Here is a 26,597-nt window from a genome sequence, read left to right on the forward strand (position 1 = left end):
TGTTCATGTGCCACTGTACAAATCTAACACCCATGACCTATTTTGGTCAGCGGTGGTTTCGCACCAACGTTGTCTGTTTATCATTCAGTACAGCACTTACGTTTTCAGTGGCTGACCCAATAGAGAGGTTGCCTGCAGTCTTAATGGACCCAGGTTCAAATCCCCGCTGGGGCAGGAACGGTTAAAGAATCTGAATATCAAAAAGTACACTTTACTGATCTACTGGAAGACCTGCCAACATGTAAATATACCCTTGCTAATAACAATTTACCAGTCCTGTATGAGACAACCCTAGCATGCATTCAATATGGATGGTGAGTGTTAGCGCCGAAGTGGTGATATGTGGAGGTGTATGGTATGTAGGAGGACTACCGGGCCTTGTGAAAAGGCAGTGAAGCCTATGCCCAGAGTCTGGTACATGAAAAAAAAAAAAAAAAAAAAAATGAGACTCGATGCCTGAGATGACCATTGACGAGAACACTTTCAAGCCAAAGTAAAGCAGCTCATGTATAATCTCAGAGGTAACTCCTCTGCCATTTTCTCCCTGAAGATTTTAAGGAATCCAACATCAGGAAAATTAACAATAATTCTTTGGCAATTTTCGCTGCTTTTTTTGAGGCAATAGGCTAGAGAAAATAACATTTTAATACATCTCCTTGATAATGCATAATAAACTTAAATGCGCCATCCTTCAAAGATTGCTTATCAACCAAACCGATCTGTCAAAGTTGATATAAATCTAACCAAAATAGGACGAACAACAGTTTCTGTGGTAGTTTTTTCAGTTTACGTTTTTCCAGGCACCTTTCACACACAACAATGAACCCTTGGACAAACCTTACCTTACGCCACGTCTCTCCTTCATGATGTATTTTGGAATAGAAAAGGAGCCAGTTAATTGAGATTACACACACACACACACACACACACACACACACACACACACACACACACACACACACACACTTCATTTTATTCAGTGACTGAGAGCAGTAACAATTTCGAGGGGCGATTGATAAGTTCGTGGCTTAATGTACAAGAAATGAGCTATACATGTACTGTTCTAACTAAATTTACATACAGCTCAACTCTTTGAATAATTACACAGGAAGTTTGAAATTCATAACTCTTGTGTTTTTTCTGTTCCAGATAATTAAAATTCAAGAATCAGTAATTTTTGAGAAAATGGACAATATCACCCAACGTGCAGTCATCCGCTACCTCGGTATCAAGGGCTTATCACCCAAGGAGATCCACGAGGACATGGTGGCGACACTAAAGGAGGATGCCCCTTGCTACAGCATAGTTAAGAAGTGGGCCGCTGAATTTAAACGAGGCAGGGATAGCCTGGGAGATCACTCTCGTCCAGGAAAGCCTGTCTCTGTCGCCACACAGGAAACCATTGACAAAATCCACAAAGAGGTCTTGGCAGATCGACGAATAACAGAGCGTTACATTCCCACAGAGCTAGGTATCTCCCAAGAACGTGTCCATGCAGTTATCCTCAATGAACTCCAAATGACCAAGATTTCAGCTCACTGGGTCCCGAAGCTCCTTGGACCTAATCAGGAGTAGATTCGGAACAACATGTCAAAGGACAATCTTATTATTTTTTATGCAGATCCCTAGAGGTTTCTCCGGCGATTCGTGACCATAGATGAGACTTGGATGCACCATTTCCAACCAGAGATCAAAGAACCATTGAAAAAGAGGAAGCATGCAGGATCTCCGGCTCCCAAGAAAGCCAAGTCGATGATATTTGCAGGGAGGGCGATGGCCTCCATTTTTTGGGATGTAGGAGTGCTTCTGGTGAATTACCTGGAAAAGAGCCACACTGTCACCGGGGTCGACTATGCTGATCTCTTGAGGTAAATACGGGAGAAAATTAAGAAAAATCGGCGTGGGAGGCTGACAAGAGCAGTGCTCTTCCACCAAGATGACGCCTCGACTCAAAAGTCCGCGATGGCCATCACTGCTATCCATGAATGTGAATTACAACCTAACCAACACCAGCCCTAATCACCTGATTTGGCGCCCTCAGACTACCCGTTCCCCAGGATGGGTGACGGCGGTCGGAGGAGACAAGGGTGGTCAGGATGTGGTGGGCAAGGTGCGAGGGGGGGTGGGGCCCAAAGGTGGGGATGGGGTGTGGGATGGAAGGTGGAGAAGGGGAGGACATCTGGGGGCCAGATGTGAGCGATGGTGGGGTGGTGGCTGGAGTGGGGGTGTCAGATGTGGTGGGAGTGTTGGTGGAGGAGAAGGAAGGGGAGAGGTAGCAGGCGCAGGAATTTTCCGGCGCTAGAGGGGTGGTGGGAGGTGGGGCCGGTGGGCTGTGTGGCCGAGGAGGTGGTGTGTTCGGTGCTGGGGAGTGATACATTTGTTGGTTTCTGTAGGTGTGGGTGGTATGGTGGTATTTGATGGTGACTTGGTAGAGGTTGGGGACACTCACTGTCTCATAGGGGCTGGTATAGTGGGGGGTTGGCTTGTGTGGGCTGGGTAGGGTGGCAACCATGATGAAATCGCCTGGTTTGTATGGGCTGGTAGGTGCAGTATCATGGGCTAGGTCCTGTGTGGCTTGCAGAGTTGAGGTGGTGCAGGGGGTCAGACGAGGTGGGGTTTGCGGGGTCTTGTAAGTGACGGCGAGGGGGGAGCAGTAGGGGCAGTTCACCAAATACCCGCTTGTGCAGTGTGATGAAGTCCTCATGCAGGCAGGTGTTCATGCCCCATATTATTATTTTGACGTGCGCTGACCAATCGTCACTTTGTGTGGCTTGAATCCTGGTCCGCACTTGATTGAGCAGAGTGCAGTGGCTGCGCTCGCAGATGCCATTCCCTTGAGGCCAGTATGGGGAGGAGTGGGAAATATTATATCCAAAAAGGGCGGATAATTCCATCCAAATTTTTCCTGTAAAATAGGGTGCATTATCAGAGTGAAGGGCCAGGGGAATGCCGAAGCATGGGAACACATGGCGAGTCAGGGCATCGGCGATGGCAAGGGTGTGGTGTTCTTTTGCCAGGCACACTATTAGAAACTTAGAGTATGTGTCCACAAACGTAATGATGTATCGGTAGCCAAATTTAGATGGGAGGGGGCTGATGACATCAACGGTTAGTAGTTGCCACGGTTTGCTGGCCACAAGGCAACCAAAGGGGCCTGGCGTGTGAGAGCGTCTTTTCTGGGGGCGCACGCTTGGCAGGCCTGCACGACTTGTTGCACGAGTTTGGAGGGGTGTGGGGCCTAGAAAGTGTCGTTGAAGGTCTGGAGTAAGTTTCCTGCACTGAGGTGTATCCCATTGTCAGTGTGGAGGTGGGTGAGGGTGTCCTGGGCGGCGTCAGGGTAAAGAGTGATGTGGCTGGAGTGAACAGGTCGCCACGCTGTTGCAACTTGGAAAAGAGATGGGCTGGCATCCAATCAGGCAATCTCGGACCTGCCAGTGTCGCATGAAGGTTGGTGCAGCCTGGATGGTGTTCACAGGTACAGGGGGCGTCAGCATTCGTGTGGAGTTTGCTAGGTTGCCATGATATATCAAAATTGATATCTTCTAAGGTCTTCCTCCAGCGGATCATCTGTGCATTCTTGGTGTCGGATTGGCGAGCCATTGGAGGGACTGATGATCCGTGATGATGGTAATGTGAGTACCCGCCAGGTAAGCACGGAAGTATTCAAGTGCCCAGCTGATACCAAGGCACTCCCGTTTTGTGGCCGCATAGTTGTGTTCTGCCTGGTTAAGGGTGTGGCTGGCACAGGCGATGATATGTTCCCTGCCATCTTGTACTTGGGCTAGTACAGCACTGATAGCCACCAGCGAGACGTCGGCATACGGGTGAAAGGGTAGGGTGTAATCAGGGAATGCCACTATGGGAGCTGTGATGAGCTTGTCTTTGAGGGTCTGGAAGGCTTGGAGACGATCTTCTGTCCATGTGAAAGGTTCCCCCTTCTTCTTGAGGTCAAGCAGTGGCTTGGCGATGGTTGCAAACCATTTCACAAAATGCCTATAATAGGAGGCAAGGCCTATGAACGTGCGGATCTCATGCATGTTTCGTGGAAGGGGGAGTTCAGCTATAGCCTTGAGTTTCTTGAGGTCAGGTGCAATGCCTTCCTTTGATATGATGTGCCCCAGGAAGGAGACTGATCTTTGAGCCAAAACACACTTGGATGGGCAGAGTTTGAGCCCGGCATGGCATAACCTGGAGAAGACCTGATGTAGGCGGTGGAGGTGGTAGGCCCAGGTCCTGCTAAAGATGATGACATTGTCGAGGTAGGCGAGGCAAATCTCCCAAGTGAGGCTACTGAGTACAGACTCCAACAGGCGGGAAAACATGGCTGGGGCTTGCAGAGGCCGAAGGGGAGCACGTTAAATTCGTAGTTTTTCCGTTGCTGGTGCAGAAGGCGGTCTTTCCTTGAACCTCCGGATGGACGGGGACCTGCCAGTATCTTGACTGTAGATCCAGGATGGAGAACCAGGATGCCCCGTACAGGGAGTCCAGGGAGTCATCAGTTCTTGGTAGGGGAGTGGTGTCCTTGGTGATGACATTGTTAAGGTGACCGTAGTCCACGCAAAACTGCAGCGTCCCATCTTTCTTCTTGATGAGGACAACAGGGGAGGACCACGGGCTGGTCAATGGAGATATAATGCCTGCATCTATAGTCTGTCTCAGGAAAGATGAGGGTAGAATATCGTCTATTTTACTCCAAAGTCACTGTCGAAGGCCGAACGCACCTGACTTAACGACCTGTGGGAATACAGCTGGGCCAGGGACAAGGACTGAGGGCAAGAGGCGTGCACACACACACACACACACACACACACACACAGAATGAATGAATGGGTATAAGTGACCCGCTATGCTCACAGGTCAATATGAACTGTGGTTCCTGTTTTTGGATGCAACTTTTTTTTTTTTTTTGAGTTACAAAGTGCTAAAAATAAACAAAAAATATTGTACCAATTATTCGTTGTATATTTAGATTTAATGGCATATTATTCCTTTTATTTTACTTTTTTTTTTTTTTGAGCTTGATTCGCCTGTCATCAAGAATTTGTAAGTTGGCATCTCAGGTCACAACACCTCCTGAGTGACTCCTGGGAGATGACAAGACAGAGTTGTCTGCAGTCAATAAATGCTGGACAACTGCAGACGGAAAACTGGGCCCGAAGGTGAAAAGTGGCAGAGGATCCAGATTAATCATTATACACGCAGGCGGAGAGGATGGATTCGTGCGTGGAGGTCTGAACATGTTCAAATCTCAGAATGGTAATAGAGGAGATTACCACCAATCAATGAATCGCCACACTTTCAAAGCATGGTTCGAAGACCAGTTACTCCCAAACATCCCACCCCATTCACTGCTCATTCTGGACAACGCTTCGTACCACTCTAAGATCCTCAATAAAGCACCAACGCAGGCTTCCCGTAAAAATGAAATAATAGAATGGCTGAGGGAGAACAACGTTCAACACAACCCACAACACTCCAAGTTAGAGCTGCTAGATCTGGTGGAAAAAAACAAAGACAGGCAAGAGTATGAAATAGACACTATCGCAAAAGACCAAGGACATGAGGTTTTACGACTTCCGCCCTACCACTGCGAATTAAATCCAATAGAACTTATATGGGCTCAAGTGAAAGATGAAGTAAGAAAAAAGAATTCCAATAATAATCAGACAATGCGTGTGGTGGAGGAAATCACAAGAAATGTAGTGAGGAATGTGACACCAGAAAACTGGCAAAAATGTATGGAGCATACGAGAAAGCTAGAACAGGAATATATCAGAAATGATATTGTGCGCAATCACATGGTCGAAGAATTCGTCATTAACGTGGCGAATGATTCCACTAATGAAGAAGAAGATTTAGATGAGGGAGACATGAATATCGAGTGAGAGAGAGAGAGAGAGAGAGAGAGAGAGAGAGAGAGAGAGAGAGATTGTATTTTCAATGTAAATTTTAGAGTATAATGAATATTTATTAAGGAAATGCTACTGTTGACAATTCGATCAGTAAAACTATTGTAAATCAGTTTATGTTTTTCATAACATTTTTTTTTCATAAAGAATAGTAATAAAACAATAAAATAAAATAAAATTTTTCTTCTTCTTCATCTCATGGCTATTTCATTGGCTTCCTTACCCTAACCCTCCCCACATTCCAACCCGGGCCACTCCCATCCTCCATCCCTCCTCATATGGACCGATATCTGGGCACTGATAGATAAACAGAGGCTACACATTGTTTTATTATTTAAGCGTCGTGTGTGTGTGTGTGTGTGTGTGTGTGTGTGTGTGTGTGTGTGTGTGTGTGTGTGTGTGTGTGTGTGTGTGTGTGTGTGTGTGTGTGTGTGTGTGTGTGCAGAGGAAAGAAAATGGAAGAGGGAAGGAGGAAGGTCCAGAATCCCGAGGGGACCTCTTAATCCTTCACACGGTCATTCGTGTTCCGATTTTGGCAAAGGCTTTGTAAAATTCTCTCCCTCATGTTTCCTGAAACAGACTATAACATGTCTTGGACCTGCCGGTCTTCTTCCGTCCATTGCGTGGGGTTCTTCTGGCGTGCAGGTTGCTGGATGGGGGGGCCTGTCATGTGTATTTCGTGGGACAGGATGGTGGTGTGACCAGTGTCCGTGGGTCCCGACGAGAAGATGTCCTGAAAGTCCAGAAGGAGGAGTTGCAGATCGGTTGTGTGTTGTGGGGAGAGATGGTCAGGGAATGGGGGCAGAGCCGGGGAGGTGGGAGGGAGGGGGGTTGTGCAGGGCTCAGCTTCCTCCATTTCATCCACTACTAGGCCCTTAGGGAGGGTGAGGGGTGAGTTGGATAGATTAGCCGCATGGACTGCAGCAAGGAGGGCCCGTGTCTCCCCAAGGATAGGCAAGGGGTGGTCCTCCGCGTCTACAAGGTGGGCTGAGGTGGGGAGGAGAGGGCCAAAAGCTCTGTAGTGATGGGAGTAGAAATGGTGGTATAAGCAAGACCTGGTTGCTCCCGTGTCAACCAGCAGTCGAGCCTTCACCCCATTCAGCCTGACCTTATCGTAGACTGGGGGGCAGTATTTGTGTGAGGTGGCCCCCGCCACTGTGGGGAGGTGCAGGGGCGGTCCTAAAAATCCAGTTGGGGTGAGGCGCCCTCCCCCTCACCGCCTATGTCAGCCTCTTGATCGTCGAGGGCATCAGTGAGGGGGGAAGATTCGTCCGGTGGGTTGTCTTCAATAGCTGATACCTTGCGGCGCCCCTGGTTTGCAGCCCTATGCCTGGTGGCTTTCAACTGTTCCCGAATGTCGTGTATGGGGCAGTGGTGGCTGCATGCGGTGAACTCCCAGGGGTTGATGGAGATGAGGTTGGACACTTCCCTGGGAGTGGGTTGCTTTTTAGTAGGGATGGTTCATGGTAGGGCTGCAGGTTCCTGGGGCAGCAGGTTTGGGGTGGGCATCCGAGGCTTAGCGGGGAATGGTCTGCAGGTGGGGATTCTGCTTACTGCCCCTATTTGTTTGGGAGTGGTGCAGGCAGCGAGCAGGCACCTCACCAACTGGATATCCCTGTCGATATCCCCACTCTGGTTGTATATGGTAAAGTGTTCCCTGACAATGCTGGGGAGTATCTGTAGCAGGGTATTAAAAGCATGTTGGTCCCGGGTTTGTATGTCCGCCTCTGGGTAGGTGGTGGCTTAACTTGAGACAATCTTTCCGAGGTGGGGGAGTATAACTGCTATCTTTTCTCGGTCATTTGCAAAACTTATATCTGGTATAGCTTTGATCATAAACATATATGTGCGTATGTCATAAAGTTCGGGGTCGAACTCACGAAGTTGCACATGCGGTCAGGCCACCATGTTTGTGAATTTTCCGTTCCTTGCTGTTCCACCACCAGGTCAAGAACCACCACTAGCCACCAGTGTTATGCAGCATGTTCTGTGTCCCGACTTCTCGGTCACAGACACGGTGCAGTTCTGGGTTCTTTGTTCCTGATCGGGTCAGTACAGACAAGGAAGGGAAACACAAACACCACTGGTCAAAAGGCACACTTATATATTAACAAAACACAAATACACACACATTCTATGAACAAAACTGAGGAACATACAATGACTCAAAATAGTGTTTACGTAAACAATCACTTTCCACCTAATTCAGCAAGTCTGACCTTTACACGGTGTTATACCTTCCCTGATATAGAGTAATGTCCACACAGTGACACAGACAAATCTCACAGGTACACCAGGTACATTATGCTCAGTACATACAGACAGTATAGTGCAGTATATCCAATATGGCAGACACGTGACATGGACGGTAATATATATTCATGCCCTAAAGTCTAGGTGTTCGCATGACATAGATGGATTCCTAGCTAGTGAAATACATCCGCGTGACATGAACGATACCTTAGCTAACCTTATACTATGTGCGCATTACATAGGATGAGAGGATATAATATCTTGCATCTGTCAGGGGGTAATAGTGAGCCTAGAGTGGGACAGATTACTCGGGGCAGGGACTTGGGGCCTGGGGGGGGGGGAGCTGCACTGAGGAGGGTTGTGCTGATGTATAATGTTCTGTGGGGCAACACTGGGGGAGGGTTTTCACACTGGGAGGGGGCTGACCCATGTATGGATGTCATACACTCCGCGCGTGTGATTACAGGCAGTAGAGTTCACGATGGCACACTAGGGGGGGGGCACCAAGTCCACCAGGGGAGGGGAAGGGACTAGTTCACAGGGGTAGGACTGATCAACACTGGGGCAGGGGAGGCACCGCGGTACAGAGGGGAGTCACAGGGGCTAATTCACTTGGGGAGTTCACTGACACTGGGGAGTGCACAACCATAGGGTCTCGTACTCATGATACTGGCAGTGAAGGGTGCGGACCACGGGGCGGGAGGGCCTGCGCCAGGAGCTTCAGGTGCTGGCCTGGCATGGGAGGTGGGCCGTCCTGCGAGTAGTACAGGGAAGGGTGGTCCGTGTGGTTGCCACAAGTCATGGAGGAGTGGGCGGATGGTGTGCTGGGCAGCTCCCTAGCCGCAATGGCCCGGCAGGAGGCAGGGCTCTCCAGGCTAGGTCCGAAGATGGCCAGGAGGAGCGCTGCTCGGCGCTGGCCCTTAGTCGTCGTCGGGGTACTGGGAGCGGACCTGGGGTGGCCCGGGGCTGGTGTCGGCTGTGGGGAGGGCGGCACCCGGGCTGAGCTGCCATCTCACCCTGCAGAGGCGGCTGTCAGGGAGGGCCTGCAGCCACCGTCGCTGGGAGAGGCTCGGCCACTACAAAAGGTATCAGGGGAGGCCTGCTGCTTCCAGGGGCTGCGGCCTCGCTGTCAGGAGGAGGCCGGCAGGGGTGAGCTGCTGCTACTCGTCCTGGAGGAGTCTGACAGTGCCTGGGGCTGCAGGGACAGGACACTGGGCCTCAGGGATCTCACGCCTGCTCTGGTCTCTGGCAGGGTTCCTGAAAGGGAGCAGAAACCACCCTCTCGAGGAGAGAGGCAGGGAGAGGGGCACCTCGCTCTGCCACCAGAGGGGTGGGCAGGGCAAGAGGCACCTTCCTCTATGGGAGCCTGGGGACGGGTGGAGGGAGAGCAGCCAAGGGCCGACTCTCCTGCTTGGCAGGGCAGGGAGGCCCTGCCAGAACTCTTGTCAGGGTAGACGGGGGAGGTCCGGAGGACTTTCCCTCTGTCAGGCATCCCCATTGGGCTCCTATGGGGGACAGGATGGCAAGAGGAGTCAGGGAAGGCTCCTCTGGGCACTACAGACCCTGGCAGTGGGAAGAAGGCTCCCGACAGGCACTCCAGGCTATTGCCACAGCTCTGACAGAGGCTGCTCTCCAGCCGTAGTGTTTGGGACTCCTGTCCCAGAGACAGCACTGGGAGATGGCGACGCTTCGTCCCACGTGGTACCTCTGACAAAGTGTACCCCAGGGCCCGCCTTCCTCCTTGGAAACGCTGGCGAAGGTCATCTGGTAGACGTGCCGGCTCCCGAAGGTGGTTGGCAGAGGGTGGCTGACCGACAGTCCTTCCATCCACAGTATACCTGACGGGGATACTGTGCCACTGCTCCTTTGGGGGAACAGCAACCCTTGAGGCTCCTCCTGAGTCCTCTGTTAATAAGAAGGCTAATCAAGGGGACTCAGCGTCCGAGGGTTTGCTTGGGATCTTGTCACTGCAAGTCCCACCCTGATTCTGGCGAGTGTTCTCTCTGCTGGAGTGTAGTGTACTTTTTCTGTACACTGCCGGGTGGTTTGGCTGTGAGGAAGAGGGGCGTTGGGTCACGAGGGAGATAAGTCACTCTTGCCTGGAAGGTATGTCAGGTGACCCAGCCTCCCTGTCATCTCCTGGTGGGGTGGGTATTGCCCCCTTGTATTCTCCTCCTAGGGTGGTGGTGTCTGGTTCACCCTGTTACTTGGGTATTTCACTTATAATGCAGACAACTAGCAGTCTCAAGCCACATGTCGTTTTTCACCTTCTCTGTAATATAACCAGAATAGCTGGTGTCGTGCAGCACTTTCCCAACGGACAATCTCGATCAACTCCTTTATGAGCATCAAGGAAGTTACTGTGGCGTACGTGTGCGATAATCTACATTTAAACACCACTGCCTAACAAGTCGAAACAGGTCTACACCTATGCTGTGCTACTCTGCGTTCCAGTTAGTGCACACTGACTTGCAATAACTATCTGTAGGATTTTGCCCTGCTCTGTGATACAATGAATGGATTAGTAGATAATTATAGATGTAGTACTAGAAGAAAAGAAAATAGCAGACATAAAGGTACTTCAGAAATGTACCAAGAGAGATAGAGAAAGAATGAAACAAGAACATAAGACTACACATACCCTTATGAAAGCAAATTATAAAAGAAGGGAAGAGACAAGTAGATAAAGAATTTGTTTCGTTTCATTTAAAAAGGCTCCAACATGCTTACATGTATCGGCCTTGGTCACCTAATGCCGGCTCTTCATGCTGCCCAATCTCTGGCAGCCTCGCTATTCAGTCCTTTATCCCTGAGGTCAGACCAGGTCTTTTTCGGTCTGCTGCTCACAACTTCCCCCTCCCAACGTTCACACTTATCTATTTCTGCACCCATTTGTCATACCCCATCATCTCCACATGCCCAAACCATCTCAGTCTACCTCTCCTCATCACAACACCAATACACTCCTGTCCCATTTTTCCTCTCTTCCATCATATACATAGCCCCCTCAGGCCTAATTCAAGGATGCACTGCACATCCACCTAAACACTGTCATTTCTTTACGTTTGAAACGGAGAATATCCTTTTCCTTTACTGTCCAGGTCTCACTACCAGACAGCATTACACTCCTAACATATGCCGCATACAAAAATCCCTTAGCACAGAGGGAGAGCCCTCTCAATGTAAGGGGAGGCAACAGCTCCCTGAACTTCCAACTACTCCTCACTCTAACCACAGAACTAGCTCCAGCCCCACCTCCAGCACACATGTCTCCCAAGTAACAAAACTCTTCCACACACTGTAGATCAATGGTTCTTAACATTTTTGTCGCTCTTACCCCTTGGCACACCAAGATTGGCTGTTATTACTTAATCCTACTTAAACTGGGAGAAACAGTAGCAAAATGTATTGGTACTGGTAATGTATTGTTACATCCTCATCCCACACTACCACAGGCTCCAACAGCAGTAGTTAAGGATGTCAACCAGTGAATCGTTCCTCGAAGGGTCAGCCTTTCAATGTATACAGGATCAACTCAGGCGTCACAATGACAAAGGCTTCTCACGTTCGAAGTCTTTATTTTCCAAGCAAATACACTGTCGGCTTAACTAATTTTACATGTGTCACAGCTACACTACCTTCACAAGGGTACAAGTAAACTGACTCCTCTATTCTCTCTCCCATCCTTTTATAATCTTCCATGTTAATCACACGTCCTAGGTACTCCCGGCGGCAACAGTTCCAAGTCGAAGACATCCAAAATATTCCAGAGCTTTCTTACATTATGCAGCACTCTAAATGCTTTACCATGCAAATTGAAGTTAAATGTACTGTATTACATAATTTAGCAAATACTCATCCAAATAAAACATTAGAGAAAAAAATAAAAATTTAGACAGCTTTAAAAAATACCTCCGCTCACAACAGCAGACTACCTGGCAACTCTGACTAGCAACTGGAAATGTGCAAACTATCCAGAATTTTCCACTACCACCTAGCTAGCACTCCTGCTTCTCAATACAACCCCCTCCCTAGTTCTTTTGTCATCCTGACAAAACTACACAATATTTACAAACATAATCCTTAATCCTAAAACATTTAATTATACACAAACTAGTCCCTCAACTTACCAGGTCTTCTACTCTGCCACTTCTGACGACGTCCCTGCTCCTCCACACAGTCCACCATTCCTGGAATGTCTTGGTCCTCTTCCTGATTCACTTCTACCCTAGGGAAACTGTCGCCATCCTCTTGTGCTTCAGCTCCTTGGTCTTCCTTAACATAATCGGCTTCAAGTATGCACGATTCCTCGAACACGTGTCAGCTGTACTATCCTGGCCCATGGTACTGCCACAGACGATTCACGTGTACCACCTTTGAGCGAGATTTCCTGCCTCCCCAAATCCGGTACGTTACATCAGACAGGCAGTCCATTACAGTGTAGGGCCCATCCCACGGGCTCTGCAGCTTCAGTGAATGTCCCTTCTTCCACTGAGGATTGTATAGTGGCCAGACTCTCACCATCCTTGATGCTCACCTCACTTGCCTTGGCTTCATACTTGCACTTCATCACTTCATCTGAAAACTTCAGAGCTCCTCGAACTTGATGGTGTACCTCAGTAAGTTTTTCCTGAAGATGCTTCGCATAAGAGTCTGTAGGCAGCTCTTCACCAGGTGATCTTCCCATTACCAAATCATCTGGCACTCGTAACTCGTGGCCCAATAACAGTTTCACATGGCTGTAGCTGGTAGAGTTATGGAATGAGACTGATATGCCAACAGCAATGCAGGCAATATCTGGTCTCATTCCATCTGTCCCTCTACACAGTACTTGGCCAGTTCTTCTTCCAGGGTACAGTTGAACCTCTCCACCATCCCATCTGACTGTGGCCTTAGTGGAGTCGTCCTGGTCTTCTTGATCCCCAGTAACTTGCAGCACTCACGGAACATAGCAGACTCGAAGTTTCTACCCTGGTCTGCATGTAGCTCTTGTGGCATCCCAAAACAACAGAAGAATTGGTCACTCAGTACCCAAGCACCAGTTGCGGCTTCCTAATCTGGGATGGCATAGACTTCAGGCCACTTTGACTAGTCCAGAGCAACACATATACCAGTTTCCTTTTTCAGTGAGTGGCAGTGGTCCAGCAATGTCCACTGCAACTCTTTCCATTGGTGCACCCACTTGGTACAGCTGAAGAAGGGTGCAAACATGTTCTTGGGTCCCTACTTGGCACAGCATACATCACAGGCCCAACACCACTCTTCAACATCCTGACGCATGCCAGTCCTGTAGAACGTCTGTCACAGCTGACATAGAGTTTTTTTCACTCCCAGATGCGCACTAGTGATCCCATTATGAGACTCTTCTAAGACAGACCATTTTCTTAGGAAACCACCAACTGCCAATACTTGCTGAGGCCACTGTCTCCCATTGACGCTCCAGTAGTCCGTTGTTCAAACGAAGTAGGTCCCACTGACTCCTGTAGCTCATGGTCGCCGGACTAAATTCGGAAACCTCTTCCTAAGATGATCGTGCTGTACTTCACTGCAGCCACTCTAGCACTGGCTGTAAATCCATATCCTCCAGCTGCATCCTCTTCTGGTCTTCTTCAGCTAACACTGGCCCTGTCACTAGTGTACGCTGCATTTCTTGCAAAGATTTTCTTTCCTACTACACTGCTTGGAAACTGGGCCACAAGGCCAATGACTCAGGCTGTCAGCATTGTCATGGACCAGCTCAGGACGGTGCTGCACCTCATAGTTGTGCTGATCCAGTTTCGTGGGCCAGAATGTCAACTCTCCTGAATTCTTTAATGTCTTCAGCCACGTGAGTGCCGCATGGTCCGTTCTGATGAAGAAGTAGGACCCATACATATAGGGATAGAAGAAGCGAAGACTCTACATCATTGCCAAGAGCTCCTCACAGGTCACACCGTAGTTCCACTCTAGTGGGCTGAGCTTCTTGTTGTGATACAACACCACATACTCTTTGTCATCCTGCTTCTGCAACAGGATTTCACCAGTGTCATGATCACTAGTCTCACAGTCTAGGATGAATGGGTGACTCTGATCTCGGTATGGCAACACTGAAGAGCTTGCCAACACATGCTTTTCATCAAAGGCCTTCTGAGTCACTATCTATCTATCTATTGCCAGACGCCAAAATCCAGTACGGGGTGGCCATTTGACTCTGAGTTATTTGTTTTATGGGGAGGGGCACTAACCCTCCACCAACCCACTTGACACGTAGGGAGCACGTATGGTTTGGTTATATGGTTACCATCCAGCACTGTAAATGGTTTCTTGGCTTACAGGAAACCATTAGGCTTGTCACTCAATGTAAAGCCACCTGTAACGGAAAAAAAATCAATAAATAGTGACAGGAAAGATGGGAGAAATAGGAAGAGAGGAGGGCAGGCACAGAAAAAGAATGATAAAGGCTAAGGAAGAAGTAGGCAGCACTACATCAAGTGAGTGGATGATGGTCGCCACCACCTACCACTAAAAGAACTGTAAATTTATTAATTACAATGAAATACTGCAGTCTACATAAACTTCTGCCTCTTTCCTCACAGCTTGTGCAGAAGTGTAGCTATCGTTACAAAGTCCTTGACAAAATGTCAGTAGTAAGCACACAAACCCAGGAAACTCCATAGCTCCTTCACACAAGTTGGAACCGGTCAGTTTTTCACAGCTGCCATCTTCTCCGGATCAGTCTGGATGGTGCCCTCGCCTACAATGTGTCCTAGGTATTTTATTTCCTTCTGGAACAAGTAGCCTTTCTTAGGGTTCAGCCAGAGGTGCGCTGCTTGGATCCTGACCACATGCACAACACGCTTTTGTTGCAATCGTAGGTTTCCTTGCACTGTTCCTTTCTTGCTCCTTCTTCCATTTGTAACAACCCTTCTTCTTGTATCCTGGCTTCTCACAGAACCAGCCACTTCCTCTGATTTTTTCTGTCTCGTCTTCCACTTGTATCAGTCCTCTTTCTTATGTCCTGGCTTCTCACAGTACCAGCAACTTCTTTCAAATTTCTCCCCACTTCACATACCTGCCCCTTTCTTGCTTTGAATCCTGCACTAAGTTCTGCTTGCAAACTGGATGTACTGGACCTGACGTAGGACTCAAATTCCAGAACCATAACTAGTGCTTCTTGCCTGCTTCTTGGCTGTGCCTGCTTCAGTGGTACTTAAACAGGAGGGAATAAAAAGGAGGAAGGTAGTAGAACCAAGTCATGACAAGTATATAAACAAGATGATTAAGTTGATGTACTCAAATGTGGATGGAATGGTACCTAAATTATTAGAGATGAATGATTATGTCAGAGAAAATGAACCACATATAACATGTCTAACTGAAACAAAATTAACACCAAGGATATCAAATGACATATTAAACTTAGAGGAATACAATATATGGAGAAGAGATAGAGACCTAAAAAAAAAGGAGGAGGAATTATAATATTAACTAAGAAAAATCTAAAAGTCAATGAAATAAAACTAGATATACCATCACAAGTAGAACTGATTGCAGTGGAGATCAATATATCTGAAGGTAAAGTAATTGTAGCCAATTTGTACATGCCACCCAGATCAAACACATGGGAAAGAGACGAATATGAGGACCTGGCAGAGAGTACAATTCAGAGTTTAAAAGCATTACTACATAAAATGGAAGAGAAATCGGAGAGAATTATACTAACTGGAGATTTTAATACAAATATAAATTGGTTTACTCTAGATATAATAAGCCAAGAAAGCTGTTGGGACTAAAAGCTCCTGGATCTCGTGCAAGAGTTTTTCCTAAAACAACATGTGAGGGAAATCACCAGAAAAAGGGGACTCGATGTACCTTCAATGCTAGATCTCATATTTACTAGGCAAGAAAATGATACTGACAGTTTAATATATCACCCTCCACTCGGCAAAAGCGACCATGCAATACTAAATTGCAACTTCAGGATAGCATATGACATAGTTAACAGCAATGAAAGTTACAAAAAGAGCCTAAACTATAAAAAGGGAAATCATCATGACCTAAAGAAGTATTTCTTAGAAGCTGATTGGGAAAATGAGCTTAGAGGACAAGATTTAAATGCTGTATATAAAAAATTCTGTGAATTTTATGAAATAGGAGCCCAGAAGCACATCCCACAGCACAAAGAAGCAGATAAGAAAATACAGAAATGGTTCAATACAGAAAGCAAAAAATCAAAAGAAAGAAGAGACTTGTTGTGGAATAGATACGGAAGACACAATAGTGAAAGGGCGTATAATAATTACAAACAGGCAAGAAACGATTATACAAGAATAAGGAGGGAAGCCCAAAAACAGTTTGAGGAGGATATCATAAATAAAAGTAGTGATCAACCGAAGCTCTTTTACAGCTACATCAGAACCAAACCAAAGTAAAAGATATAATACAATCCATTACGGACGAGGGAATCACCTATTAACAAGAGAAAGATATTTGTGAAGCACTAAATAAGAATTTCCAATCAGTTTTTACAGAAGAAAACAATTTTGAGAGGGACTATGTGGAACATGTATGTCCACACATACTACCAGATATACAAATAGCAGAAAAAGTAATACAGGAGGAGTTAAGTAAATTAGACAGAGGAAAAGCAAATGGTCCTGATGAAATTTCATGTTGGGTGCTACGAGAATGTGCAAATGAGTTAAGTAAACCATTACTTTTAATTTTCAAGAAATCCTTGAGTCAAGGTAAACTACCTGATATTTGGAAGAAAGCAAATATTGTCCCTTTATTCAAGAAAGGAAATAGACAAAAGCCGACCAGTATCACTGACCAGTATTGTAAGCAAGGTATTAGAAAAGCTTATAAGAAAAGCTTGGGTAAATCATCTAGAAGAACACAATATGATAACAGAAAGACAGTTTGGTTTCAGAAAAGGAAAATCATGTGTTACTAATCTGTTGAGCTACTATGACAGAGTAACAGACACAATACAGGAAAGAGAAGGATGGGTGGACAGTATCTATTTAGATTTCAAGAAAGCATTTGACACAGTACCACACCAAAGACATTTATGGAAACTGTACCATCAAGGAGGAATTCGAGGCAAACTGTTTTGTTGGATGCAAGATTTTCTTATAAAAAGGGAAATGAGAACAGTACTAAGGGGAAACTACTCATCGTGGAAAGAAGTGACTAGTGGAGTACCACAGGGTTCAGTGCTGGCACCAATCATGTTTTTAGTGTATATAAATGATATAGACAGTAACACTGGAAATGAAAGCTATCTAAATATGTTTGCAGATGATGCAAAAATACAAAGGAGAATTACTAACACAGACTCTTGTAAATAGCTACAAGAAGAATTAAATAAACTTCATGAATGGAGTAGTACGTGGCAAATGGAATTCAATGTGGACAAGTGTCATGTAATCAAGTTTGGTAAAAGTGGAAAAAGACCTGAATGGGATTATACGTTAGGAAATAAAACCCTACACACATCACAAAGAGAGAAGGACCTAGGTGTGATTATCAATAACAGACTATCTCCGGCTGACCACATCAGTGAGAAGGTACAGAACATGTATACACTGTTTGCAAATATGAGAATAGCATCCACATACATAAATGATGATATGCTAAGAAGGATAATAACATCATTCATTAGACCAACCCTGGAATATGTATCAGTAGTCTGGAGTCCTCATCTCAAAAAGCATATAGACAAGATTGAAAAAGTTCAAAGGGCCGCTACAAGATGGATACCAAGCTTAAGGGATCTAAGCTACGAAGAAAGACTAAATAAACTGAATCTACCAACACTACAGGAGAGAAGGAAAAGAGGTGACATGATAATGCTATATAAATGCATATCAGGGAAGGAGAAAATAGACATAAATGATTACTTAACATATGGGGAGCATCAGCAAGAGGACACTGCAAAAAACTGCATAAGAAGAGAGGTGATAAAGACGTGAGGAAATTCAATTTCCCAAACAGAGCAATTGATCAGTGGAATGCACTCCCGAATGAAATAGTGTGTGCCAAAACAATTCACAAATTTAAGGATATGTACGATAAATATGGTTTAAGGCACGGGACAGTACGAGCTTGACTCATTTCTGTAAAGATACAATTAGGTAAGAACAATTAGGTAAGAACTATCAAGGGCATCAATGAATTGGTCCTTCGGATGAATAGCCAACAGGTTAGATGTTGCTCCTGGGTACGCCTTGTGACGCCTTGTGTGCCACATTCTGAAGGTCATGAGCAAGCTGCTATAGAGATTCGCCTACAGCCTGTACACGGGTCTGGATCCTTGCTCTGTAGACCTCAGTTTGGTACACTCAAGGAAAGTTCCGTGTGAAACACCTACTAACATTTCTAAATAGTAAACAGGAGACAAGTGGTAGCGAAGAAGTAAGCAGAACTCATCATTCTGGTAACTGTGTGAGATGGGTGGGGATGGAAGGAGGGGGTAGGAACCATCAGCTCCCCCAGCCCTTTTCCTCGCATAACTTCTCCCCTCCCACACAGTGTAACTTTGAGTGTCAGGCTACTGCTTCACTAGCAATTATCTCATGTTTAAAGGTTCGACCTGGTAGGCAGATGTTTAAGGTGAAACTTTCCTCGAGTGTACATGGTCCCACATCTGCGCTCTAGCACATCTACCAGAGACTGATAACTGTTCCTCTCCCCCACTGACATCTGACCAAGACTCTTCATTGCAGCACCCTTGAGGCTAGTAGCAAACTGCATTGCCCTCTGTCCATCATCCCAACCATTCTGATCTGCACGTAATTCAAAGAGTACATGGTAAGCTTCCCAAGATACTTTACCATCAAATTCCTGGGGCTTCTTTTTAACTTGACTCCCACTATAGTCACGCATTTCACTGGTTTGGGGCCCCCAAACTGGGGCATTTTAATTAAGTGCAAAGCTTAAAACTTCTACATTCTGATTATTCAGTCCTGTAGTTCTACATTTAGATGTTTGGGATGCATCAAGATTTACCATACACTGTTCACTTTTTACGTATGCTCCCTGGACACAAACCTGAGGCTTGGCAGTGCAAGATTTCTCTATACCCTCAACACTAATTATCTTCAATTGGTCATCTACATTCTATCTGCACTCCATCATCTTATTTCCCACCTCATGCTTCTGCTGCTGTTGCTTAGCATATACTTGCTCCTTCAACTGTTGTTGTTCTTCCTTCATTTCCTCGTTGACAGCATCTGCCTCTCCCTCCATCCTCTGTTGTAACTCCTTCTTTTGCTCCTGTAATGCCTCTTGAAGCCTTTCATATAATTCTTTCTGTCTTTCACTTTGTGCTTGTAGTTGTTCTCTGAGTTCTTTCTTGAGTCCTTTTCTGACCTTCACCTTGTGGTTGTAGTTCTTTCTTGAGCTCTTTCTGTCCTTCACTTTGTGCTTGTAGTAACTTCATAATTGCAGAGGTGACTCCTGCCTAGCCTGGCTTCTTGTCTGTACATCTCCGGCTGCATGCCCAGGATTTGACTCATTGCAGCACTTTTCTATTCCAGTTCTCGATACCACTTGTTATGCCTTCGTCCCACACTGCCACAGGCTCCAACAGCAGTAGCTCAGTATAGGAGGGATGTCCCCCACTGAATCGTTCCTCGAAGGGTCAGCCTTTCAATACACACAAGATCAACTCAGGCGTCGTAATAACACAGGCTCCTCACGCTTTTAGTCTTTATTTTCCAAGTAATTACACTGTCGGCTTAACTAATTTTACAAGTGACACAGCTACACTAACTTCACAAGGCCACAAGTAAAGTGACTCCTCTATTCTCTCCCCATCCTTTTATAACTTTCTTGTTACTCAAACGTTCAAGGTACTCCCAGCAGCAACAGTTGCAATTCGGAGACATCCAAAATATTCCAGAGCTTTCTTACATCACGTAGTACTCTAAATGCTGTAGCAAACAAACCGAAATTAAATTTTGTTGAGAAGTAGAATTTACTAGATAGGAAGTACTGGAAGGTTCTCAGTATTTCTCATATTTTTTAGTTATGGGTGAGTTGCCAGTTAGCCTGCTGTTTGTGAGCGGAGGTATTTTGTAAAGTTATGCGTTAAATTCTGTGATCTTTTTCTCTATAATGTTTTTCTTTATGTGACTGCTAAAATATGTAATTTTATTTCAGTCTGCATGGTAAAGCATTTAGGGTGTTATGTGATGTACGAAAACCCTGGCATGTTTTGAATGTCTCCGATTTGGTAACTGTTGTTACTTGGGGCAGGTACCAGCACATTCTAGAATGGTGGAGAAGAAGGGAAGGTTATTTAAGGAGGTGAAAGAACTCAGGGCAGTCAGGGTCAGTTCAGTTTAAGTGTCAGTGCTGTTCAGTGTCAGTGCGGCCTAGTGAAGATAGTATAGCTCTGATACTTGTGAAAACAGTGAAGTGTACAGTAGTTGGCAAGCATTATGTGTAATTATTTGGTGAATGAAGACTGCAAACTTGGGAAGCCAATGTTCATTTACTACGCCTGAGCTGATCTTGTTGTTGCACACCGAAAGGCTGCCTCTAGGAAGAACGACTCACTGGGCAACATCCTTCCTATACTGAACAACTGCTGTTGGAACCCATGGCAGTGTGGGACATGGACGTAACAGTGGTGTCAGTAGCGTGGATCATTAGAAAAGGCTGCAGTGAGTCAAACCTTCAACATGCAGGCAGCAGGTTTACAGACAAGCGGCCATGCGAGGCAAAAGGAGGCACTGTTGGCTGCAGTTATGAAGCTATTACAAGCACAAAGTGTACAACTATAAGCACAATGTGTACAACTACAACCACAGAATGGAGGACAGAAAAAACTCAAAGAACAATTACAGGCACAGAATGAAGAACAGAAAGAATGATATGAACAGCTTCAAGAGATATTACATAGCATTACAGCTGAAGATGCAAGGACAGCTAGATGCTATCATGGGGGAAATGAAGGAAGAACAGCAACAGTTTAAGGAGGAAGTAGATGCCAAACTAGAGCAGCAGAAGTATGAGGTAAGAAATAATATGATGAAGTGTAGACAGCATGTAGACAACCACCTGATGATTAGTGTAGGAATAGTGATGGAGTGCAGACAGTATGTAGATGACCAGCTGACGCGTGTAGACGGCCGTTTGAGGATAATTAGAGAGAGAATTGCGGCTGTAGAGAAATATTGCACTGCTAAGCCTCAGGTCAGTGTACAGGGAGCATATGAAAAAAAAATAGTGTACAGTGAATCATCAACCATAAGCATCTGAAGCAGAGGTTCTTAACCTGGGGGGCGTGAGGCCGGGGGAAAAGTAGGAATTTCTCTAATTATATATGTAATTCTCTTAACAAGAGCGTGGCTAATTTCGAGATAATTATGAAAAAAAAAAAAAAAGTATCACCTTTAGTTTCAATTTTAGTTTTCTATATGCTGCTAGACTTACTGTTTTCCGTACTTATTAAATTTAAATGTCCTTATGCACTACTGGGCCTTCAGTGTCAGTTGCCTCCCACACACATCAGTGATAATTACTCCTCTTCTTTCACATATTTCTTCCGTTGAGCCTGTTGAGATATGTTTTATCTCAACTGTTATATTTACCAGGTGTGCACCGGATATCCAGGCCGGATATTGCAGTTATCCAGTAGCCGGCCAGATAATACAGTGTAGTAAAGGGTCTTATAAACTTCAATCTAAATTATTTCATTTAGTATGATACATTTCATCTTGCTTTAAGAGATACAGTATAAATCTAGCTTTTCACACATAATAGTGGCTACTGAGTATGTTTAATCCAGAAAACAATGTAAATTCTTAAACACAATACTGTACATCAAATAAAATATAGCAAGTAATACCAATATGAATCAATCTTCAAACAATATAGAACTAGTAAGAAAACTTTCGACCATTGTGATGGATGAAAAGTAGCATCTTGCCACGTTTTGGTAACATTCGTGAACGCTTTTCTTTGAAGACATTGCCATATTCTGAATTCAGTCTTTCCGAATATACCGATGATGCTGGTGTTGACAGATGCTTGCTGGAAAGTTGTTTCAGAGTTGGAAACTTATCCTCTTCCTTCCAATATTTAAGGGGACATTTTTCTCGTGCTAAAAGGGGAAGATGTAGATATCTGTCAACTTATACATCTGTCAACGTCTTCAGCTGACTCAACTAGAGAGACATCTTTCTCCATAGGTATCTTTTTTTTTTTAAGATATTCTCTATACTGCTTTCAGTTCCACTTGCTATTTCTTTAAAGCAAACCATAAAGGCATCTTCTTCATCACTACCTGATTTAGCTGCGAAATTTCCTGAATGTTTTTCAGTGTCACTGTCATTCTTATTTTCGTCTGGTGTTTCCACATACAAAACTTGTTTCCTGTAGTTCATCACTTCCTCTAAAAGCCATGCCTTTCCTTCTCCTCTTTCTCTCGAACTCAAAAACTGTAGCTTGAAACGAAGATCCATTGCCGTTGCTAAGATGTACAATCGATCCGTCATAATGTGAAGTCCATTTTCAGAGAAAATACGTTTATGAAGTGATACAGCAGTTCCTTTTTAGTTGTTTTGACCCCATGATCCTCTTCATCAGTTTTGTAAATAAATCTTTCCAAAGTGCACATGTTGGGAATAACTGTCGATAAAGTGTATAATTCTGGGCTCACATCCACAGTAAGCCCTTGGATTACTTTCTCTTTTTTCGTAATTTATAACCAAAATGTTGAAACTGAGAAGATACTTAAAATGTTATGTGCATAATAATCTGTGATTTTATATTTGTTCATACTTATTAGTCATTACAGTATATCTAAATTTATTGTACAAAATAGCCATGTACTCTCTTATGAGCTCTTATGAAGTAGGTAATAGTTATATTATAAAATTAGGCATGATAGTTCTGCACACAGAGTTATGATAAGTTGCAGAAGCATACAGGTGATAACTTCATTGTATATCTGCAAAATATATTTTGCTTATTATCCAGTATGCAGCCGGATATCAGCCGGATATATTTTCAAGTATCCAGCCTATCCGGTATCCGGCCGGATAGCAACTATCCGGTGCACCCATAATATTTACCTAAGAATGGTTTAAGAGGCCCTAAAGCATGTGAACACGCATTTTGCAAGTTTTGAATTCCGATTGTATTTTATTAGTAGTTGGTGTTGCTTAAAATCATGTGGTGGTTATGGTAATGTTGTGTTTATTATCATGTTGATTTGTTTCTTAATAATCATGTTGTGTTTATGATCATGATGTGGTGTTTACCATAATACTGTGGTGTTTTTTAATAATAATGTGGTGCTTATGACCATGTTGTGATGTTTGTTAAACATGTGGTGGCGTTATGATCATGTAGTGGCTCGTATAATCATGTTGTGATATTTGTTAATAATCGTGTTTATAATCACGTGATGTTTGTTAACGATCATGTGGTGGTGTTTATGATCATGTAGTGTTCATGATCATGTTGTGTTTGTTATTGATCATGTGGTTATGATTATCATCATGTTGTAGTGTTTATGATCATGTTGTGTTTGTTATTGATCATGTTGTGGTGTATCTGATCATATGGTGATGTTTATCTTAGCTTACACGTGCCTTATGTTTTGCTCACAGATTTGCTTTGTCCACTGTTCATCAAATAATTCCCAGTGAGTGCAAAGAAGCGAAAGTATCTTGATGAATATATTCTATTTCGATTCATGTCCCTTCAAAAGGGTGACACAGAGATCCCCCAGTGTGTGATATGTTACAGGACTCCAAGTAATGATGGAATGTGGCCCTCACACTTGGAACGCCACTTGAGGACAACACACTCTGCTCTAGCCGATAAGCCCAAGGCATTCTTTGAAACAAAAAGACAATCCCCGAAGCAAGCTAAGATGGACGGCAGTGGGGCATTTCGGTAACAAACTTCAAAAGTTGTTGAGGCTTCCTGTGGGATCGCCTTGTTGATTGCAAAGTGCAAGAAGAGCCATAACATCGGAGAGTCTCTCATAAAACCAAGTCTACTGCGTGCAGCAGAACTCGTTCGGGGGATAGTGCAAACAAGCTTTCCCAAATTTCTCTATCAAACAGTACCATCAAGGGAAGGATCGATGAAATGTCTCAAGACATTAAAGATCAAATTCTTGACCAAGTAAGAGTTTCTCCTGTATTTGCCATCAGGTGTGATGAAACGACTGACATCGCTCAGAGTTCTCAGCTACTGATGTATGCTCGTTTCGTGTCAGGCAACAGCTTAAAAGAGGAAATGCTCTTCTGCAACCCCATGGAAAGTTGTACAACATCAGCAGCCGTTTTTCATGTGGTATCAAACTTCTTTCAGGAAAATCAACTCTCCTGGGACTCCCTGGTAGGGTTGTGGACTGATGGAGCTCCAGCCATGCTTGGTTTGCAGTCTGGATTCAAAACAAGGGTGAAAGAAGCCCATCTGCTGTTGGTACACACTGCATACTTCATTGTGAAGCCTTAGCATCCAGAACTCTACCTGCTGAAATGAGGGATGTCCTGAACGTGGCTAGCAAGTTAGTCAACTTTATCAAAACTGGAGCCTTAACCCACCCCATCCCGTCGATGTATGGGTACATTGCAACATTTTGCATTTGCCAGTCCCGACAAAATACTGGTACGTCGTGCAATTGCAAGGTCCCTAATTTGCACAATTTTCAATTTTCGCGCGTGATTTTTTGTACGTATACACGGGACACCTTCCTCTATTCCTCTACAAGATGCCAAGCAGGGACAATGCCTTACACTGCATAACCTCCCCCCTCCCCCCCTTATGCCATTGTCTCGGCAATTCACCTGTTACCAGTGACCTGGCCAGTAAAGACATTCAGGGCCAGAGTGATTCCCCAATCGATGACAATGTGGAGGACAAAGTTTACATAGCATTAGAGGAAGAAACAGTCAGAATTAATGATCAGGTGATGTGGCAAAAGAAGGTCAGGTATGGTGATGAGTTAGTGAGTGAAACAATGCTTAGAATGCCTATATTACTGTTTGAAAACCAATATACTCTCGTACTACATATAAATTCGTACCAAGTAAATAAATAAATACCGTTTATGAGTGGTGTGAAACAGTTACCCTCCCACAGAACTCGTTTTCTTTCATGCCAGCCTGTTAGAAAACCCAGTCAGGTAAGGAGGTACTGGTACCTGGATCGAGTATTTTAAACCTCAGATGAGTAATTTCTCTATGAATTTTCGATGTTTCTCACCAAAAACGGAGGTTTTAGCCACAAAAAAAAAAAAAATTGAAAATACCTCGGGATTGGGGGGTGTCAGAGGTGCGAAATAGCTCGGGACGTGACGGGTTAAACAGTCGTCTCTTCAAACTACTGTGTAAGGATAAGGAATCTGAACATCAAGCCTTGCTTCTTCACACAAACGTACAATGGCTTTCAAAAGGAAACATGCTTGGATGGCTTTATGAACTACGAGAAGACAGCAACATTTCTAGAATCGCAGCAAAACGCAGAACTCCATGACAAATTCCAGCCTGAAGGCTTTCTGCTATCTCTAGCTTACCTGGTGGACATCTTCGAAGTGCTGAATGCAACCAGCCATAAACTATAAGAGAAAAACATCAACATCATCATGCACCACGACATCATTCGAGCCTTCATGGCCAAACTCGACCTCTGGAAATGTCGAATTCAGAATGGAAATACAGCCAGTTTTAGTAACTTAGATTCTGCTCTCATTCACAGTTACCTTGATTCTGACTTAAATAAACAAATAATCACTCATCTGATTGACTTGAAAGCAGAATTCATCAGATACTTCCCAGATATAGATGAGAAGCATGAAGCCTGGAAATTCATCAGGAACCAGTTTCAATGTGAAGTAGCTGATGTTTCGGATGAAGTGCAAGAGGAGTTGCTTGAATTAAAGTTCAACTTCTCAGCTAAGGAAGACTTCAAAGAACTGGATCTTGACACGTTCTGGGTCAAGTACCTTCCGGCTTACCTTCTGACCTCACATCAAGCACTTCGGATTCTGATAATGTTTGGATCCACGTATCTTTGTGAAGCTGCATTTTCCATGCTCGTTGCTGTCAAGACCAAGTACAGAAACTGGCTGTACATTGAAGGGGACTTACGTTGTGCGCTCTTTGGCATTCAACCACGCATTCAAGATCTAGTAGCTAAGAAGCAGTGTTAAGTACTGTATCTCATTAAATTTGTAAGAAAGTAACCTCATTAAATATGCTGGGTATACTGTCTGCACAGAATTCATGCTTAATAAAAAGACTAAAAGCACCCATTTCCTTTCAGTTTTTAAAATCTGGGAGGGAATTTTATCAAGCTGGTTGAGGATGTGAGGGGAGTGTGGAGGGAAGGACCAACTTCAAGAGGGACGCGGTAGTACAAAGGTTAAGAACCACTGATCTGAAGGTAGCATTACAAGGTTGAATAATCAGAATGTAGGAGTTT

General features: G+C 44.8%; 3 protein-coding genes across 3 annotated transcripts; all 3 read left to right on the plus strand.

Moving 5' to 3' along the window:
• The first annotated feature begins 1,185 nt into the window (after positions 1-1,185).
• Positions 1,186-1,575, plus strand: LOC145406703 (protein GVQW3-like). The gene has a single exon (XM_080277805.1). It carries the CDS (start codon positions 1,186-1,188, stop codon positions 1,573-1,575), a length of 390 nt encoding a protein of 129 aa, XP_080133931.1.
• Positions 1,576-20,751: 19,176 nt separating this feature from the next.
• Positions 20,752-24,629, plus strand: LOC145406704 (protein FAM200C-like). The gene is made up of 3 exons (XM_080277806.1): positions 20,752-20,783; positions 23,910-24,059; positions 24,323-24,629. Exons 1-3 carry the CDS (start codon positions 20,752-20,754, stop codon positions 24,627-24,629), a joined length of 489 nt encoding a protein of 162 aa, XP_080133932.1.
• A 1,129-nt stretch (positions 24,630-25,758) lies between these two features.
• LOC145406705 (zinc finger BED domain-containing protein 5-like) lies at positions 25,759-26,325 on the plus strand. Its single transcript, XM_080277807.1, has one exon. It carries the CDS (start codon positions 25,759-25,761, stop codon positions 26,323-26,325), a length of 567 nt encoding a protein of 188 aa, XP_080133933.1.
• Positions 26,326-26,597: the final 272 nt, after the last annotated feature.

Source organism: Coenobita brevimanus, chromosome 71 (genome assembly GCF_032717465.1).
Source record: "Coenobita brevimanus isolate Jiangsu-jjx chromosome 71, ASM3271746v2, whole genome shotgun sequence".
Lineage (NCBI taxonomy): Eukaryota > Metazoa > Arthropoda > Malacostraca > Decapoda > Coenobitidae > Coenobita > Coenobita brevimanus.

Excerpts from the sequence above, each read along its gene's own strand:
- LOC145406704 (XM_080277806.1), top strand. The coding sequence starts at position 20,752 with ATGGCAGTGTGGGACATGGACGTAACAGTGGT. Across the intron at positions 20,784-23,909 it reads GACATGGACGTAACAGTGGT|GACTCCAAGTAATGATGGAA; the intron begins GTCAGTAGCGTG and ends GATATGTTACAG. Across the intron at positions 24,060-24,322 it reads GACGGCAGTGGGGCATTTCG|GTGTGATGAAACGACTGACA; the intron begins GTAACAAACTTC and ends ATTTGCCATCAG.
- LOC145406703 (XM_080277805.1), top strand. The coding sequence starts at position 1,186 with ATGGACAATATCACCCAACGTGCAGTCATCCGCTACCTCGGTATCAAG.
- LOC145406705 (XM_080277807.1), top strand. The coding sequence starts at position 25,759 with ATGCACCACGACATCATTCGAGCCTTCATGGCCAAACTCGACCTCTGG.